General features: G+C 37.9%; 1 protein-coding gene across 1 annotated transcript in view; it reads left to right on the top strand.

Moving 5' to 3' along the window:
- Nucleotides 1–20,977, top strand: part of FMN2 (formin 2) — a 163,099-nt gene that overhangs the window by 51,850 nt on the left and 90,272 nt on the right. The window contains exons 6-8 of the mRNA XM_087775399.1: nt 3,656–5,544; nt 6,580–6,724; nt 19,171–19,258. Of these exons, the coding sequence (XP_087631525.1) occupies nt 3,656–5,544; nt 6,580–6,724; nt 19,171–19,258 (2,122 nt within the window). The remainder of the gene's footprint in view (nt 1–3,655; nt 5,545–6,579; nt 6,725–19,170; nt 19,259–20,977) is intronic.

Raw genomic sequence — 20,977 nt, 5'->3', positions numbered from 1 at the left:
GATCAGCTTCATGCTGGACATCTGATGTGCACATGTGGAAAACATGGCAAGATTGGAATGAATTGAATGTAATGTATGGGCTTTTGGTACATGTGCAGATCCAGGTGTACAACCTTATACAGTAAGGCCAGCATTCCCAGATCAGTTGGATATTGTACACATACAAGCCTATCAGTGCAACACAAACATAGTCAGTCCAGCAGTCCCAGATTGAGCATCCAACTCACTGTGCATGGAACATGTACAACCTGTTTGAGAAATGCTGGCCACCATTCTATAGCCATACAGCTCTGGATTTTTTTTCCTGCTCACGTCTTTCACACTCAAGTCACCTGGATAAAGCAAGGCTTAAGCTTCCACCTTTCTTTCTTTCTTTACAGAAAGAAGACTGTTCCACAGTACCTGGGTCCTGGGTAAGAACTCTAGGCAAGACAGAGTTCCCTCATATCTCTTTTAAACCCTGTAGGTTTCTCCTGTGGAATTGTCTTTTGGATTAAAAATGAACCTTCTTTTCATTATGTGTATTTTTTTATCTGGGTCTTCTGGTTCTTGTCAACAGCTTTTGACCATCTTTTACATGTGTGAAAAATTAAGTCTTCCCTTGCTTATTCTTTTAAGAAAACTGTCTAATTTTCATTTCTGATTGGACTTATATATTTTTTAAATTTCCTTCCTTTTTGAGGATAGTGGAAACTTGCTATGGCTTATGTTTGTTTGATACAGCCCTTTCTGATCTAGAGGAAGACTTTAAACTTGTTGCTAGGGGAAAGGCAGAAATCTAATTAAACAAGTCTGAAGGCATCTTAAAAGTCAAAATGAAAAATATCTCTCTCTAAAATAATTACTGAAGCATATAAATACCGGGGCTTTGTTTTGGGTTTTGGTTGTTTTTTTTTTAAACCAAATAAATTTAAAGTATGTAACTTCCTCTGGTTAAATATCTCTGCATTCACAGCAAAGTCTTGTTTGTTCATAATACGCTGTTTCTGTGAAAACCTGGATATACTGGTGATTCTTAGGTAATAACACAATAGCAAATCACCAGATTGTCTGAAATCTCTTGTCTGAAGGACAGCAGAAAAATTGTTTCTTAGGGCACAGGGTTAAAAGTCACTTTAATTCATCGATACGTTTTTGTTTCTTGTCTGAATTGCTTAATCATCTCACTTAATTGCCCATTTTTTTTAACTTTAAAGAATACTTCTTCTCTTGAAAGAAATTTCATGGTCTGCAGGGTAAATTCTCTTGTAAAACAGTGAATTCTAGGTCTTTCCTGGAGTTTAAGTAGAATTTCAGGATTCAAGGATTACCTCTTTTTCTTGTGAAAAGTTGAATCCAATCTCCTGAGTAAAGGAGTTTTTAAAACCGTGACCTATTCTGAGATCAGCCATCATTAAGGCAAATCTCTTCAAAACCATATAATATTGTGTCTAATCCTGTTGGCTTCCATTTGTTTGTGGCAGGAATGAATTTTCCAATTCAGATAGAATTGGGAAGCTGTATCTGTCAAAAAACCCTTGGTGGAGTGTTCTTACAGCGTAAAATGTGAGCTTAGGAGAGTTACAGTCTGGGGAAACTGGATTTGTTCTCAAATAACTGAAAACTGGTGTGTGGCCTTAATAATCCTAGGAACACATTTCCTTTGATAATGTTGCTTTTGGAAGAACTGATAGGCCTTATTATTGTATTTGCAGATGACTGGTAGGGGGATAAGAGCAGAAGAAAAAAAGGAGTAATAGAATATTCTCTTTCTCCTTTATAATGAAGTTCTTCAACAAAACTGTTGCTGCTACGAAGTATTGAGTTATTAAAGGAAACAGTGGATTGAAGCGCCATGAGTAGTCTGTAATGGAAATATGTTTTTCAGCATTTTTTCCTTGTTATAATACTATTTGTTAATATGTCTGCTGTGTTCATTCCTTCACTATTCATTGGAAAACTTTTTTGATGTTCCTTTCTCTGTTTTACATTTATCTTCAAAGTTTAGTAGGGAGACCTAGTTGTAATCCGTAACTTTCTGTTCAAACTGCCGTTCAAACAATGTAAGGGGGATTGTAAGTTCTGATAATGGTGCTTCAAAATCAAACAACATTTGGTTTAAATGTAGTAGTTGCTGTTTTACTTCTGGGATTGCTTTAGGACAGCTGAGAAACTCTAAGATAAACACAAAATTGAAATTTTATGTTTGAAAACCATTCTGTGCAGAAACAACTTTTTTAAGTATTAATGAACATGTATTTTATTAATAGTCCCCAGCTGGAAGTTACAACTTCATTTTCCAGAAAGAAAAATGACTTTTAAAAGTTTAATGTGTCAAAGGATGAGATGAAAAACATCATCTTCCTGAAACAAATCAAGGCAATTAGTATATCAGGTATTGTATGTTTATTTGTAGGCTTGTTTACAAGACCTGTAAAATCTGAATATTTGAAAGATTTTCTATGAAGTAAGCCTACAGTCTCATCCATTAAGCTTATGATTTTTTAAAAGGGAACTAAAAGGCGCTAAACTATTTTGCTGTAACCACTTGGGAAACCTGTTGCATGACAAACTTAATTCAACTAAATGCTTGAAGTGCTGGCCAATATTCCAAATTTAAAGGAAAAAAAAGTACTAAAAATTATATGCATGCAACTAGAAAATAATTTCTTTACTAAAAGATTTTGTGTTGTAAAGTCTTGTCTGTTCAGCTTTTCTGACTAAGCACAAATGGCTATTTTTGGACTAGGTTGCTTCTTTTGGTACCTTTTGATAAAAGCACATACCCATTAAATTTATTACAGTTTGTTACTGGTATTTATTTTAAAATGTAGGAATTACTGTGCCATTTAAGGTTAATGGTTCCTCTACTCAGTCTATAGCAGGCAGAATCAGATGCTTCAGAGAAAGATATAAAAAATGTGGAAGCTGTCAAATACAGAATAACCATTCCAGACAGGAAGCTTTTCTAATGTTACTCACTCACAGTCTGTCACTTGTCAGAGGATTTTCAAATTTTGGGTGGGAGGAAAGTTCTCCCTTATTTTTGCCTTACTTCTTTTCCTTCCCAAGCATGCTGGCTGGAGAAAAGCATAATTACTCTGTTCTGAGCTTTTTTTGAGAAGTGCTCATCAGTTATGTTCTGCATTCCTAATCTGTATTGTGTCATTAAGGTGTATATTGAAACCCGGCGGTCAGTAGTGTGTTGAGTCTGTTATGCACAGTGCATCCCGTTGAAGAAACACTTGACATTATTTTTCAGTTAACAGAATTAAAGTAATGACGTGCTCTTCCAACTGCCATGTCTGTGTATCCATGTGTATACAAACGCTTGCAGTACTTATGCTCAGTGGTTGGTTGTTTTCTTGGTCAGCGTATGTGGGGGGAGGAAGGTGTTGCTGCTGATTTTTGGTTTTGCCAAATATAATCTCAGTCTAAAAGACACGCATACTGATGAAGGTAGTTTCATACTGAAGCAAGTAATTTTCCTAAGCTATCTTCTTCCACTGTAAGATGCAGCTAGCCAAAATAATACCTCTGTTTTTAAAGGCTTGTCAAAACTGGCTTATTTCTGAACATCTGGAATACCAATATTCTTGATCTGAATTTTATTTTTTTTATATAGCGATGAATGTTCTCTCTTTTGTGCTGATTATATATGTATTTTCTTTCAAAGGATGATGTTGAGGTGAAATCTGAGGAGCGTGCCAGTGTCATCCAACAACTTGAACAAACTATTGAGGATCTGAGGACCAAAATTGCAGAACTAGAGAAACAATTCCCTGCTGCAGAGGTACAGACTGCTAGGAGGGAGCAGGAAAATGAGCACACGCACACAGTTTGTGGGGAACTCAGCAGTGTGACTCTTCAAACAAATGGAAAGGAGACTGTACCCAGGACTGTGTCACAAGCAAGATCTGTACAGACGTCACCAACGGAGGATTATTTAACACACACAATGCCTTCAGCCAATGCACTGCCACAGCCACCCCCACCACCACACTTAGAAGGGGGCAAAAGTGAAGGGCCAACTCAGAAATTGCCAGCTCTAGAACTACAGCCCACATTTTGTTCTGAAATCTCCTTAATTCTGTCGCCGAAGCTAATCTCGGTGCCACTGGATGCAAGCCAATCAGTACAGAGTACACCACAGTCACCTCTTCCAGGACCCAAAGTTAACTTGTCCCGTGCGTTTGAAGGAGAGACAGAAATGCCAGCTTCCCATCAGCCTCTAAGTACTGTAGATGTGACTTTTAGTGAACATCCTCCTCCTTTGCCCCCAGAGCCCACATGTAGCATTCCCCCATCACTGCCAGCCACCAAAGCGGCTGCTCCTCTGCCTGGACCACTTGGCCCTTCCCTTGCTACTCCCATGTCCATGGCAGGAGTACCGGCCCCACCACCCTTGGCCGGCTCAGGACTCCCTTCTTCTGCAGTGCCACACCTGGACCACTCTTTGCCGGGCATGCCGCCACCCCCTCCTCCTCCTCCACCTTTGCCGAGTGGGGAGATACCGATGCTGCCTCCAGCCCCTTCTTTCCCATGTGCTGGAGTCCTACCACCACGTCTGCCACCACCTTTGCCCGGAGTAGGAGTCTCACCCCCTCTGCCCGGTTGGGGCATTCCTCCTCCGCCTCCACCACCAGCTTTACCTGGGGCTGGTGTCCCTCCCCTACCTCCTCCTCTACCTAGCCTGGGAATGCCACCCCCACCCCCAGCACCACCTCTGCCTGGAGCAGGACTGTCACCACCTCCCCCACCTCTGCCTGGAGGGGGCATCCCGCCCCCTCCTCCTCCTCCACCTCCTCCACCGCCTCTGCCTGGTGCAGGTGTCCCCCCTCCGCCTCCTCCACCGCCTCTGCCTGGTGCAGGTGTCCCCCCTCCGCCTCCTCCACCGCCTCTGCCTGGTGCAGGTGTCCCTCCTCCGCCTCCTCCACCGCCTCTGCCTGGTGCAGGTGTCCCCCCTCCGCCTCCTCCACCGCCTCTGCCTGGTGCAGGTGTCCCTCCTCCGCCTCCTCCACCGCCTCTGCCTGGTGCAGGTGTCCCCCCTCCGCCTCCTCCACCGCCTCTGCCTGGTGCAGGTGTCCCCCCTCCGCCTCCTCCACCGCCTCTGCCTGGTGCAGGTGTCCCTCCTCCGCCTCCTCCACCGCCTCTGCCTGGTGCAGGTGTCCCTCCTCCGCCTCCTCCACCGCCTCTGCCTGGTGCAGGTGTCCCTCCTCCGCCTCCTCCACCGCCTCTGCCTGGTGCAGGTGTCCCCCCTCCGCCTCCTCCACCGCCTCTGCCTGGTGCAGGTGTCCCTCCACCACCCCCTCCTTTGCCTGGATTGGGGATGCCAGCTCCAGCCCCACCACCTTTGCCTGGAGAAGCGCCACCCATTCCAGTGCCAGCCCAGGGCAGCACCTACCCAGCAGCCCCACAAGTCTGCGGGTTTCTTCCTCCTCCGTTACCATCTGGTTTATTTGCAATGGGGATGAATCAGGAGAAAGGGAGCAGGAAACATGTGATAGAGCCTTCTCGGCCAATGAAGCCTCTTTACTGGACAAGAATTCAGCTCCACAGTAAAAGGTAAGTTGTAGAGTTGTGAGGAGAGAGGTGTTTTCACTTTATGGCAGTCCTGATAATGTTGTATGTTATGAGCAAAAGTCTTTATTTACTGCTAGGCAGGTCTTTGAGAGAACCTCAGTGCAAACAGGATTTTATTTGTAGTTGGCTATGTAAATGGGTGCTCATTTTATTTTGAGTACACAAGCTCTGAGTAACGTTGTTTGCACATGGAAGCTCTTTTACAGTAGCATTTTCAGCTGTCCTTTGGGGCTACATACCACACATTGATCAGAGATCCGGGGGTGACTGTGTGCCACTAAGCGTTCTGTGAGATGGTGTTTAAAATGTCGTATTTGTGCCTCCCCTCAATTTTCAAGATAGTGTTGGTCTCTCTCTGGAGCAGCTTGCAAGTTTTGGTTGTGTCTTCCCTCTAGATGAATGTATGCTTGAACGCATTGTATCCTCCTCTTTCCTTTTTCCAGTGACCTAGAAATCCTTTTTTTCACCTTGTACATTCAGCAGGCAATTTATTTGCATGGCAGCATAGCCCTTACTTTGATATACTTGGTTTTGGTTGTTGATGCTTTTTGTTTGTTTATAAGATCTCATTCCTGGTCATGAAAAGAAGTTTCCTTATTAATCTTTTCTTTATGTCTCTGTGTACTGATTGTAAAACCCTTCTGCTGTTATTTAATGATGAATTTCTTCTTTCGTTTTCAAGTTCTTGCAACTGTCACACAGGTGGTCTGCAGATAACTGTCTATTTCTACTTCTCTTTGTGTCCCTGTCTGTATGTTTTATAGCCTATATATAGCCTATTTATATTCCTGTGTACGTAAAGTGGGTGAATATAAATGAGCCTGACCATTATTGTGTGTGAACAAAGAAGCAAACAAAGAAGTATGGGGGAGAATCAACAGTATATCTTATCAAAATGCTGTTAGTAGAAGTTAGGCAACAACTTTTAAATTGCTGCTATTTTATTTTCTTCATTCCTCCATTTATGACCTTATTTAGTTTGACGTTGCCCTACATAGGTCTTTTGCTTAACTTTAGAGATTCTAGTGCTTCACTTGTGTGGGAAAAAATTGAAGAGCCTTCCATAGATTATCATGAGTTTGAAGAACTGTTTTCTAAAACAGCTGTTAAAGAGAGGAAGAAACCCATTTCGGACACCATTACAAAAACAAAGACTAAACAAGTGAGTACTCATTTAATTTCAGATTTTTTCTAGGCTGTTTTTTACATAAAGACAGATTTTTGCATGCAGCTGGGACGGATTTTGCCTGGTGTGAAATTGTTACCATATATATATACACACTGTAGAAACATAAGACAAGGAGAGAATGTAGGATGGGTTTCAAAGCTATATGTGCTAAAGACCAAAGATTTCCTCTTTTATAAATTACTTTTCAAGTATGTATTTTCTTAAAAAAAATCTTTGCTTTACCACTTAAAAATTAACGAAACTAAAATAATTAGGTGCACATATGATGCTTTGAAACTGACTGCACATGTGCAATAAGTTGTATATAAATTATTCTGGTTAATTTTATAAATTAAATAATGAGTTGCATATGAATTACCATAACTTCAGAGAAAAATTATGTTTAAGAATCTAAGTCCTAATGTTATACCAATCATAACAGTTCTAAGTTTGTGTTATGTTTATATATATATAATGAATAAGAAGTTTATGCATACAATAAAGGACAAGCACAGTTAGGAAAATCCAACGTTAATTGAACTGGTTTCTTGAAATGGAATGGTGTACAATAAAATAAAAATAGGAAGCATATTTTAAATGTAGAATTTTAAAACCTGGGGTAAGAGAATTGAATCTGAATATTTACATGACTAGAGAGCTGTAATCTTCTTGGTATCTCTGTGAAAATTGAATTGTGGTTGTATGATAATTAATTTTCAATTAAAATTTCAGGCTATAGAGGAGAATGTTCTTATGTAGAATCTTAAACAGCAATTAAAGTTCTTGTTTTGTCTTGTCTTCACATTCCTGTACTCAATTCAAGACTAGGCTGTTCTTTTCATCATCTTTTAACATACAGGTTAACGCTATACAAGATTTTTTTTCCACATTGAATGTACAGTGAGACTCTTCAAAAATCTCCATGCAGTACATCTTATGTTTGAATATGACTTCTCCACCTAGTAGTTCTGGGGATCTTGCCCCCACAGACACACTTTGGTCAGCAATATAAATGTGCAGGTGCTCTTTACTGTGCTGACAGCCTGCGGTAGGCAACAGAACTGGTAGTGAAGTTCAGACGATTATCCCAAGACATTGAATAAAACCTTCTTCTGGGTGGACGGGAAGGATAGTTCAACCACACTCGTGTGGCTGTTCACCACTTATCTGTGTGCTGCACTAGGCTGTACTAACTGGGATGTGAGGAAAGGTAATGGTGCTGCTGCTACCTTGCTGTCCTGCAATAAATCTCCAAAGTGTAAGACCTTTGCTCTTCTTCCCTGCTTCTAGAAAAAGGCCCTTTTAATGGTCATTCTTAACTCAATTAGTATGAAAGCTCTTTAAGTAAAAAAAGGAGTGCAAAGTTATACCTGATGCTTTGCCTATGAACTGTTGGTCCACTCACATTTCATGAGATTTGGTGAGGCAAATCTCTAAACAGAGTAGAAATGACGACTTTAATTCTGTAATGTAAACAGTGGTTAAAGACAGACAGCGATTATGAATAAACATTAGATGTGGATTTTAATACTGAGTATTTATTGGTCTCGCAATGACAAAAATTTAGATATGTTGTCAGTAAATAAATAAAATGCAGATAAAACTAAATGAAAATGACTGATTGTTCTTAACTTCTTTGAAAAGAACAAGTTGTTTGTGACAGAAATTTCCACACAGAAGTTTAAGGCAATCTAAGTAGGTGCCGTCATCTAGAATGAACATTCCTGTGGGTCACCTAATTTGACCGAAGAGAATCCCCTGTGTGTTTTTCTTCCTCTGGTGATCAAATGAATGTACTGCTCTCCAAAAGAGAGAAATTGCCTAATGGAGAAGCCTGATTTGTTGAACTGTAGTATCTGGGGGGAAAAGATCAACCAAACAGATAATCACAGGCTTTCATTAGACCTACAGTTAGAGCTACCATTTATTGTAGATGTCCAAGTTAAATGTTCATGTGTGCAAACCCAGTTTGGGCTTTTCATAGTATTGACGTGAGACAACTGAAGTGGAACAGCTTCACAAATATATTCTATGTACCTCAGCAGTTTGGAATGCAGGTCTTCGTTTTTAAAATTCTCTTAATTTATACCGCAGTAAACAGTTGGATAATGAAGTCCATCCATGTTTAGCAGAAGAAACAGTTATTTGGGGAAAGCATGGCTGTAATTCCACAAGTATGTTTTTATAGGAACACCAAGTGCTGTTTAAGTGGTTACTGACTTACATGGCTTCTATGATAGTTACGGGTGTTGTAAAGATCTTACAAATGGTGTTTCTGTAGTGATTTTTACAGGGAAGTGTTATGCAAAGCAGATGTGTTCTGTCACCTGTTGAGCTACAGAGGAGCGTTGTACAGAACAGAACCAGGACCTGCAAAGCTTACTCTGCTGCTTTCCAGAAATACTTTAGTCTGGCAATTGGTTTTCCTCCTTGCATTGATATGCGGGTGTGCTGAGCGGATGTATTGCTTGGACGGATTGCATTTAAAATACTGGAAATAGTAGTAAGGAAAAAATGCCCAGATAACTTTGAAATGCAAAAAATATTTGGTACTGTATGTAAACATCTGATTTTAATAAAACAGTGTTTTTATTGTAAGCTGAAATAAAAATATATTTACAGAGGAGGCCACATGGCGGGGCGGGGGGGGAATTCTAGCTAATCTGAAGAAAGATTTGATAGTTTGGGGATGTTTTAGTGGGTGAAAGATTAATTATTTTGGAGTACACTGCTGTTCTGCACACAGAGCTACTTACGCTGTATGCCATAGAGTATATACATATGTTTGCTTGTGTATGATGCTAGATACGCATGATATAATTATTTCTAAATGGTGACCCTTTTTTTAAGTGGTAAAATTATCTATATTGTAGTGGGTCGTCTTGGTTTTTTTTGAGTTAAAGATTGAGTTAATTTCACCCTACCCAAGTATTGGTTCTAATTGTTTTTTTCTTTGGCATGATCATCTGCAAATAAATTAAATATAAATCAATAATGCTTTAAAAAAATCAGTACTACATCTAGCATTGAATGAAGGCCACATTAAAATCCATTCCAGGACTTTAAAGAAAGAGGAAAAATGAAGTGTTAATATTTATTTGTGAATGCAGCTGGTTTTATTCTTACTGTCTCTCATTTGGTGCTATGGCAAAAGCTGTGATTTATTTTGCTCTGTTAATGCATATATGTCAAATTCTCAGCTGCTGTAAACATGTGCAGGCTCACTCAATGAGAATGCCTACTAAATCTTCAAAGAAAGTCCTTTATGGGCTATATTATAGGTGGGGCTGCCATTGCTACCTATTAAAGTGGTCTGGCTTTCATTATAAGTCCCTATTGTTATAACTTTGCCAAAATTTAGGTCTTTAGACTGCAAGTTTTTTTGGGTTGGGTTCCCCCCCCATTGGGTGTCTCCTTCATTTTGCCAATGTTAAGAAAGAAAACAAAGTCTGGGTTTGCTCATGTCCGCATAGTTTCATAGAATGAAAATACAGAAAAATTTTATCAGATATGTCTTGTTAGTTGTGTAAAGGGTTTCTTAAATTTTGCCACGCTACAGGCTATATCTCAGTTGAAAGACTTCATGTATAATTCAGTTGAGAGACTTCACGTATAATTCTGAAGATTTTTTCCTAACCTTGTACTGGCAGGTTGGAAAAGAGGGGCCAAGAAGAGAGAGGCAAAGGAAAATTAAGATGAGTAACTGGGGAGGGAGTGAAGCACTGAGGAGATCTCACAGGTGGAAATATAGAGCATAATAGGTCTGATTCGTTGTCGTCTCTCACTCTGTCTAAAGTAATTTCTCTCAGAAACTTGTTGTGAGTCTGGGGTATTCTTGACCTGGATGTTCCTTTCAGCACATAGTGGATGTCATAAAATCTATGGTGTTTGACCCTAGCAAAGGGTGAAAACTCGTTCTTGGAGTGTCTTGTTCAACCATGCCATGTAGTTACAATACTAATGGCTGGATAGTTTTTTTCATAGGACCCTTTCCATAGCTAGCGTGGACTGTGTGGAATGAGCACAGTTCATAATGATCACTGAGGAAATGAAGCTGTTACCTGAGGGGAAAGAATGCTTTTATCAGTTGTTGCAGCACTTAAAAAAACATGTAATTAGTGAAGCAGGAAGAAAAAGGATAGTCTCATGATTAAGGCCACATACTCAAGAATGATGGTAAATGCAATATTAAAAATTTACTTACATAGTGAATGTTGGCCAATGTGCACTGAATGGGTTCACTGGAAAAATGATACATAATTGGAAAATCTTGATATCACTGTCAGCATAATAAGTATACAGAAGGGGCTGAGCTGACTTGCATAGATTGCTTTCCTAACTTTTGAACAGTCGTAAGCCTTACTGATAATTCTCTACCTGTATTTTTGGAAAATAATATATATGTAACTTCAATGAGCTTTTCAAGAGCAGACCACGTGTTTGTAATCTGTCATGTAAATGAAATAAAAATGTTAAAGATATTCTCATATGGAAAGTCCACTATTAATCTATTGACATTAAGATTTTAATCTCCCTCTTCCATCCCAGAAAATAAATAATAGGTTACTAATGTTTCGTTCTGTTTCAAAAGCCTTAGATGCAAACAAGATGTATCAATAAAACTGTTTAGTTAATGATCTCAGCATTTTTTAATTTTTAAGTTGAACATAAAGAAGCTCTGGTAATAGAATACCCCTAGAAATAAAATGCCACATAAAATAAGTATAAATTGGTAAATAAGGTAAATGCCATATTGAGTTAACAGATGTTTATTCATTAACAAGGAATGACATAAAGGGAAAAATTATTTTCTGAAAAGGAGGGTTTATTCCCTCTGCAAACAGTGGAGGCACTGTCTTAAGGAGCTTTCTGTATCCACACTTATTGATCTATTACCTGTGCCAATGGCACAACCATTTGCTGCAATTTTATGTGCTCTCCAGAGATACAGTTGCGGTTCTGCTGCCTGCCCAGACAGGAGTTTGAGGACTTGACTGATGCATCATTTTTATTTATACAAGCAAATAATAAATCATGTCATTAAGTTTATTTATGAAATTAAATAATATCTCACTTATTTGGCTTGTAAGAATAATTTCTTTTATCAGATGCTGTATGAATGTGATCTCTGTTTTTACCTCTCATTCTCTTCTTTATATGGCTTGTTGCATATTTTGTTATTATATTATTTGTTTTGTAACTGTATCTACAAAGTTGTCTGTTGCAAACACAGTTTTACCTGACTGCATCTATGTATCAAATACCTCTACCTGTTCAGGCTTCCCAGGTTGATGTCCTCTATTAACCACCTGCATTTCTCCTTCTTGGTTCCTTCCTTTCTTTTCCTTGGATCACATATATGCAAGTTTAAAAACAAACATATGAACTTGGCATCTGACAATCTTGCAAACTCATCTTGTGACCTAAGAGCTCTGTGGGTTTCTGTATTTGTTCGTGTATCCTCACTAGCACTGAAAGCTTCTGCTGATGCAACGGTCTGTTTTAGATGCTGCTGCTTACAGATTCTGTATGGGTGAGAAAGGTTATGTTCATTTCGTAACCAGAGGAGCCATGTAGAGTGTCTGACAATGGCCTCATTGTGTTTCTCTATGCTCTGGAAGACCTCTGCAGGGGAAGGTCTTACTGAAAGTTTGTTCAAATAAAGAGAAAAATAGGCTTTGGGTTGGAGTGAGTGAGCTGCAGCTGTTCTGTGAGACTGAAAGCTGCATATCTAAAAAGCATAACCCAGATCATGAATCCCAGCAGAAAGATAGCTGCCACCCTGGGCTGTGTACAATTTTTGCTGTACCTGACACGGTCAAGTAGAGGCATCTTAGTTACAGCCATCTTTCCAGGGAGGCTGGCGATCTCGCATTTCCGTAGCCAGCAGTTCTACACCTTTCAAATACTTTCTTCTCCATCTCTCCATGGTGCTTCTGACTCTCTCAGTGCAAGGGCTCAGTGCAGTGGACGTTGTAGTGTTAGATGACATCGAGGGAAGAAGAAAGGAAGAAAATATGGAGATAGCAATACGCGTTTCTTCTCCTGTCTCTCTGTCCGCATTGATTTTGCTAAGGAGGCAAGAAGCAACACATTTTAGTACAGTAGTTTTTAAATTGGATCAGGAAAACTCCGATTGCTTCAGAATTAGATGTGCATATGGATTAAATGTGTTTCACCTAGAAATTAGACTTTAATACAGTGGTCATGACGATTTAGTAAAAAACTCACTGTCTAACTTAAGTGTGCATGTACTTGTCTGTATTACTATCAGATCCTAACTGACTTAGAAGTTAAACAGATTTTTACTGTCAGCGTGAAAATCAAAGTTTTAAGATTAAGTTGGTTTTTTTTTTTTTTTTTTTTTATTTGTAGAGAAGTACTGATTTTTCAGATTTTTCCTCATGGCTATATTTTGTTACTTAGTGCTGATTTCAGTACAAGCAGCCAGAACAAAAACGTTGGTATATTCATTTGGAGTAGGTACAGTGAATAATGTCATACTTTTGACTGTAACTGTATGTTCCCCTTTAAAAGTGGGAACACTAAAGCTTTTACAGCATGGGGGTTTTATTTGTTTGTTGTTGATATCTCCTACTAGATATCACAGTGGGTTCTCACCTTTCTTTGGGAGTTTTTTGGTTTTGGGGTGGTTTTTTTCATTCTTTACCATTTCCTAAGCCTCCCCTTCTTCTATATCTGTCTCCCTGACTTGATGTGTTAACTTCTTATAAAATAATTAAGACTTAATTTCAAATGTATTTGGGCATGCAATATGTTTTGCAAGAGTTTGCAAAAATTTGTGTAATTGCATGCCTAATTTGAGTACACAGTGACAAGATTGTTCATAGCAGTTGGGCTGATCACCTGCAAAAAACACCTGCTGACTGCATTGCAAACCACACATGAAAATTCTGGCTTTTATACAGAGTTTCTAAGGAAATTTTAGCTTTTTGGGTTTTATTTTTTTTAAAGAGTTTATATTGTAGCATCTGAACATGCATTTGCATTACTAACCCACAGAGACATTTTGACAGTTACAAACATAAGATCTGAAAATACAGAAACTAAACTTGAGGCACCCTGGTCCTTTCACTGATGAAAGAAGCAATAACTATAATTGTGGTACATAACAATGAGCTAAACTCTCAAAGAGGAGCTTTAGTTATGCAAAAATAAAATCCTTGTGACCTATTTTTAGACTAAAGAATTTAAACTTTGCTATTTATCTCCATCTGCTACTCCAGTTCTTAAAGTTAGAATATTGTTGTTATTTTTTATTAAGGGACATTTTACTCTTGTTTAGCCTCCTGTTGAGGAGCATAATGCTTATCTAACTTACTACTGTATATCTGAATCTAAGCAATCTAAGTATTTTTTCATCTAAAGTCATAAGTGAGGAATATTAACTAGAGTAGCAATCTCTTAGTGAAAGATTACTTCTACAGTAATAGTTTTATGATATTAATTTCAAACAATACTATTTTATTTGATAAAACAGCATGAAAGGGCATGAACTGTTTCTCATCCATATCGTTAAAAGCTTTACTTATGAAAGCACAGTAGGGTAATAGATAAAATGACTGAAAAGTAAATATTATGTTTAATCTTTACCCTCAAGTATGAAGTTACAGCGTCTACAAACTGGCAGATGCGGCTGCTTCGCTGCACTAATTTGCATGACATGTCAACAACTTGCATCTAGAAGTATATGACAAAGAGAATTTTGAAACCTTAGGTATCTCCTTACAGATTATGAGAATCTTCAGTGGGGAAGGTAACCAGTTAGTTTGCAGAGGGGATTCCAGGTTTGATTAGGGTAGGAGACAGAGGTGTGCTCAAAGTTACACTTTATGACTGATGTTCTGTGGTAAAAGTTGAGTTTTGGGGGTTTGGTTTTCTTTTTGTAAGTATTAAGTAGAAATGGTTGATCTCCTATTGTAGCAAAATTACCTCACTACTTGGAAGCAGTCCCTGTTTCCACTCTCACAATTGCCCTTACTAGCCAGAAGTCACTTCTGGATTTACCTTTAAAAAAACCAAAAAACCAAAAACAAAACCCACACACAAACCCACACTCACGAGAGCATAATATTGTTCTGTTATATCTGTAAGAGGACAAAGATATACAGGTATGTGAAAGATATGACGGGTTCAGTTCTGCGATTGCCAGTTTTACATTTGGAATACACTTGAATCCGCAGAAAAGATCCGTTGTCACAACGCCTAGAGAGAAGGTGGCTGCATTATTGCCCTGACCCTGTCTCTTGACATCTTGTTTGGAACTTTGGGGTTTCTGCATCCTCTCTGCAACAGTTACAAGCTATAGGCCTTTGTACAGTGGAATTTTCTGCATGTGGCTTTTTGTAACGTACAGTAGTTTTTCTTAACCAGTGAGAGCCTTGGGATAGTTTTGCTTAATGCTGGTGGTCAAAATGAGAACCAGAGAGCAAGAATCATTGCAAAATTCCATGCATTAACTAAATATTATTCTGGGGAAAGGGAATCTTCGTATTTTTGCTTCAGGGTTCTCATCAAACATGTGTCTTGCATTACCTTTCACTAAATATCTCTTTGACTCTTTTTGCTTGTGTTAAACAATCAGGAACAAATTTGGCATGTAGTTTGTTTACTGCTTAACGATGAGGACCACTCAACAATTAGAAAGTTTGTCCTAGACTTCAGGCTGCAGATAATATCTCTAGCTTCCTTTTCATTTATATTTTTTTAAATTTGTTTAAAGCAGAGTTCCAGAATCCAAGCTAAAAAGGAGCTGTGTATTGTGTCTGAGGCTTTAGATCTTGTAGAGATTGGTTTTATCAAACTTCTGTTGTTCCGCCTTTAAATGGCGTCACTCGTCTGTAGCCTGTAGGCCCAGACTATGCAGCTGATTTATTTTATTGTTTTATTTTTAAATGTGGGAATTGCTTTAGGCATTTATGCTAATATTCATATTTTCTGAATTAGTTTTGTATTGTTACAGTCATTTTATTGGAGGAAACTATAGTATTCATGCAATTGACTGAAATGGGAATGAAATGCGTAATAGAGATTAGTACAAAAGTTGACATAAAACCTACATTTTAAATAAAGCCAGAAAAAACTGGTAGCTGCTACATAAAAATGCTTTATCTGTTTCTGTTGTGCACCCATTCACCTGACAGTCCTGCTCTTTGGTGCTCTTTCGATGTTGTTGTGGTTCAGAATACTGGCAGCAAAGACAACCTATTCTTCACGGGGACAGTGCTTTATTTTTTTCCCTCTGATCACTGCCAAAATGTGGCACTCAGTAAATAAGTATTCTCCTGTCCATCAGCTCGCTTTCATAAAAAGCAACTTTTTTCCTGCTAACTTTTAGACCAGTTCCCTTTTAAAGCACAGACTTGAATGGATTTACTAGGCCACTAAGTCTGGTCCTATAGCATTGATGGGAACCATGCCCCCTAAGAAATCATGTTCTAGCCTGCATCATAACAACATAGTTAATATATTTAGTTCTTTTTTCTCTAGTGTTGGTCCCCTTGCTGTATTCGTAGACCTGACCTCTCTAGCTCTCTGAGCTTTAGATTGCTGATGGGTGACAGAAACAGCAATTTCACAATTTGAAGTGAATATAGTAGTAGTATACGGGTGCTGACACCATTAGAAGTGGGAGGATCCCAGGAACAGACTCCAGCTCATCCTTGCTCTTTGGGCCTCCAAGAGAGAACAGTGTAGTTCTGCTTCCTTTGGAAACGTCGAGTTGTGGACCCTTCCTTGGTCCTAGGTACGTTCCCACCTGAATGCAGTTGTAACATTGTTTTGGGGAAGACCACATAGCAAAACTATTTTACTCTGTTTTCTTCTTTTGTTTTGTTTTACTCCTGGCCAACACAGTAGCCTGGCTCAGTTCCATTTCTACTTCATTTTTGCAGAATATGAGTGACAAGAAATGTACATACTTACTCCAGATGAGCTCTTGCCACTTTGTGTGACTATTGTTGTTTCCTTATAAGACTTTTGGAATGGGTTTGCATTCATTCTTTTTAATTCCCATTTATTGTCATCTTTGGGATAGTTTTCTTGTTCAAAATAAAGATAGCAAAGGACTCCCTCTATACGTTGATGACAGCAGCAAGCTTAAGTTATTCTATTATTGTGAGGTGTTTCAGACTTGAGTAAAAAGCGATAATGGTGGGGGCTGGAATCAACACTTTCCCCAACATCTTCCATACTGAATTCAGTCTTGTCAGTGTTGTTGGAGTGGACAGCTTTAAGGAGAAGCTTTTGAACTTTTGTTACATAACATACCACATTGTTTCTTTCTGTTGCTCTGCCTTTTCTGGAAATACGGTTTGGTAGTATTACGAGTTAAAGAGTTTCTGTTCTTTCTGAAGTTTTGTATCCACTTTTTTTTTTTTTTTTTTTTTTTTTTTCTTCTGATAGAATGTAAGGTACTTGTTTGGTTGTTATTAGAGATGTACATTGCAACGTAGTTATTAGAAAGACTCGATCCATGCCTTGCTACCCAAGATCTATTTTGTTTTGTAAACCTTTTGTAGCTGCAAAATAAATAAATAGCTTCTTTTTACAACAAGAAAATCTCATATTATTTGTCCCAGCTTTGTCTCAGTTCCAGGCTTACGTGAGATTTATGTTCTGTTTAAAAAACATTTAGAGTGATTATAGCCTATTAGAAGGATAGCGCGGAACATCCTAATTATATTTTTCTGAATTACGTTAGTTTTCCCTTTAAATTCAGAAAATCTGACTATCATATCCTATTTCAGTCCATTTGACTTCAGTTTTAAATTCCTAACAATATATTGCATGGATTAGACAATTGCAAAGGAATTTCTTGCTAATTTCTGACAGGTGACATCAATAGCTATGTCTTGAATTTAGGTCTTTAACCTTGTGAACTATAGTTGACAAGACATACTTGGTTTCTAATGTTAAAATTTTCAGTTCATGAGCAGAATGCTGTATTTTCACTTTACTGTAACTAGTTAGGTATCTATGAGGAAAGGAGGATGAAATATCTTCATAATTGATGGCTATGAAGGTTTAAGGATGAAAAAAAAAAATTAAAACAATTGGCCAGCCAACCACATCCTCAGAATGCTGTGCTGCAAGCACCGTGAGTTTCTCAAGTTTCCTTTCCTAAGTAGTCCCAGTGGCAGAGTTCTGGGTCAGGCTTTTACTTCTTCCCTTCAGCTACTGCTCAAACATCAACGTTCAAACCTGTGTTTGAAAACTTAAGTGAATCAAAGTTGGCCACAGGGCAAACATCTTGTGGGTACTTTTATGTTTTTTTTAAGATGCAAATTGAATCATGACATTCTTTACTCTGGCTGAATTAATTCTACCTTTTCTAATCTCATTTCTGCTAATTCATTTCTAAATAATTTTGCCAGTGGGGCTGTAGATGATGCATCACCTTGGTGCTAAGATAGGAACTGTGTAATTTGAAAAAATATGTATATTCTTCCCGACTGCAATGTAAAAAGAACTTGAACTTACAGTTCTAATTATCTGGCTTTTCTTCTTTCCTCCAAGTGATTCACAGAGGTTTTCTTCAGTGTGTTTAGTACAGTGTAAAACTCGGCAACCCGAGTAGATTAAACATTAACCTCTTCCATCTATGTAATGGTTGCAGCCTGCATTGAAAAGTACTTCATGTAGAATGACGTTCTTTTACAGATAAGCGTCCTTTCCTGGCATTGCTTGCTTCTCATACCAATGATATAAAATTTACAGTAAGTTGAATTCAAACAGCTTAGAGCCCTGTGGAAGACAGTTTGTGAATTACTTGTTGCTTTTATGCTTGCAAAGCAAATATGTACGAAAGTGTATTTTAGTGGCTAATTTTAACCCCCTAAAGCAAGATGTTTTGATGGCTTGATTTTTTTTAAATTTTAAAAACAAAAAAGCTTTGAGACCTTTTATATTCCCTAAAAGTGATCAAAGAAAATCCCAATATGTACGTGGTTATTTTGCTTTTTAAATAAAATTCATATTGGTGCCTACTACATCAAACATTCAAATAAAATACAAATTCTCACAGTTTTAGCTTACATCAAAGATGGAAATCATTGTGTGGTTTTGGAAACCAAAGCAATTCCAAGATAGACACAGTTGGAATTTTTTTTATATGACAGCCTGTTTTATACACTTAGTAACATCAGTGTGAAGTTGAAAGTGTGCATCCTAATGAAGGAGGAAGTCTAGGAGAACTTTTATAGTGACTCTTTTAGGTTTAAGATTCAACTAGGTGACATAGTTACTTACATGTGATGGATTTATGCAGCAGAAGCAAACTTAAAAAGTAATAAAATTACTCATTTTTAGGTGTGTATATAGACTACAAGGTACTATTTCTTGAATTTGCCATTAGTAATGCAAAATATCTTGTACATTTTCCTGCAGATTAATACTAATAGTTGGGTTTCTTTTGGCAGGTTGTCAAGTTGTTAAGTAACAAAAGATCTCAAGCTGTTGGAATATTAATGTCTAGCCTTCATTTAGACATGAGGGACATTCAGCATGGTAAGTGAAATAAGTATCATTGATTCTAGCTCAGATCACATCATTAATAATCTGGAAATGCTAATTATTTCTATCCTTTGATATGTAAAATAAATTAATAAGAGGCTTCTTTTACACTCTATTTTTCTGAAAATAGCTTGCTCTGGCATTTATTTTCCCCCTTCTAGTAACATATTCCCTTGTCCTGTATAGAAAATAAACCTGCTTATTTGCAGAATTGCCATCTATAGTTTTTGGCGTCAATTATCTAAGTGGTGTAAAATATAGACACTTTGATTTTGGTCGTTCTGAGGAGGAAAGTATGATGTGTTGTTTATTTTAATTCAGATAGCCTCAGGACATATCCAGAAAAGAGAATTACAACATTTAATTGATTTCCTATATAAAATAGCTCCTATATTTGGGTTAGCACAAACTATGGAATTCTTTCTTCTTCAACAGCATTTTTTATAAAGGGAGATCTTTTGGGGGAGTGTAATACTTTTCACATTTATGCTAAGAGACAGTAGTGCAAAAAGGTGAAAAGTGGAATTGCATTTATTTTCAGAGCATCCCTTATGTTTCCCAAAGGCTTTGGATAGATTTGAAGCAGATTGATTTATCCTGTGAAGTGAAGGCCTACCTATTAAATAAATGTGGTTTCAAGTATAACACAGGCGTCATAAATCACAAAAACATCTTGTGAACTTCCCAGGCTACATATTTACAGCCGTACATTCACTTTACTATAATTCACTTACTTTGTGAAATTATTCATAAATAGAACAAATTTCAGAGCACTCCATCAGCTAGTGAGTAACTTAATCACAGTTTTAAGTTTTTATTAAACTGTTTTGATGGTTACTAGACTTCCTTAAGCTGAAGCACTTAAGATGGTAGTCATAGAGCAAGGCGCCAGTACTGGCGCCAAGAAGTACTTGGTATTTCCAAAGCTGGCAGATGTAGTTCAGTTAAGTCATAGAGCAAAATCTGAAAACAATGATATGGTCCTTTCCTTCAGTCAAATATTCAACTTGGTTTCAGTTAATAATAAGAACCTTATGAACAAAGGAGTCCGCCTAACATCTGTGTCTGTGGTAAAGCCAACACAAGTTCATTGAAAATTTGCTTGCTTAACATGCAACACTAACAATAACATGGCATGAATGTCAGTAGTTGAAGGGGTCAAACAATATTATGCTTAACCTTTATCCTATTACAATATTAAGCACATATGATCATCTAAGAGCTGTGTGAAGATTTTTGTATATTCCTCTTTCAATAGCTGTTTTCTAAAACCAAAAGCCTTTGCAAAGGGGGATTTAGTAGTGCTCTTATTCCTTTGCTGTGCAGAAGTGATTGAACAAACATGAGAGAACTTTTGTCTGATGGGGGAATTTGTGGAAATGGTTGGCAGATCCTGGTGGTAAAAATGTTTGTGTTTTGTTTTGGTTTTTTTTTAAGAATATTAAATAGGCGTGGAGGAAAAGTGGTGAGGAGCAGGAAAGAAATTTGGATGGTGGGGGCAAGGAAAATAGAGGAGACATCTCACCAGGAAGTATTTCTGGCATCAGTCACTCCATGCAGAGTTCTCTGAGTGATCTAACCATAGAGCCTGTGGAGAAATTATAAAATCACAAGCCCAAGTATTTAGCTTCACCTTTATGTATGCACTATTTTTACTTGCTTATTAAAAAGTAAGAGTTTTACATATTTTTTAGTTTTATAGCTTACTGATTT

Source organism: Nipponia nippon, unplaced genomic scaffold, assembly GCF_047370975.1.
Source record: "Nipponia nippon isolate SJK-2023a ecotype South Korea unplaced genomic scaffold, ASM4737097v1 scaffold_4, whole genome shotgun sequence".
Classification (NCBI taxonomy): domain Eukaryota; kingdom Metazoa; phylum Chordata; class Aves; order Pelecaniformes; family Threskiornithidae; genus Nipponia; species Nipponia nippon.
This window is presented reverse-complemented; position numbering and strand designations above follow the sequence as displayed.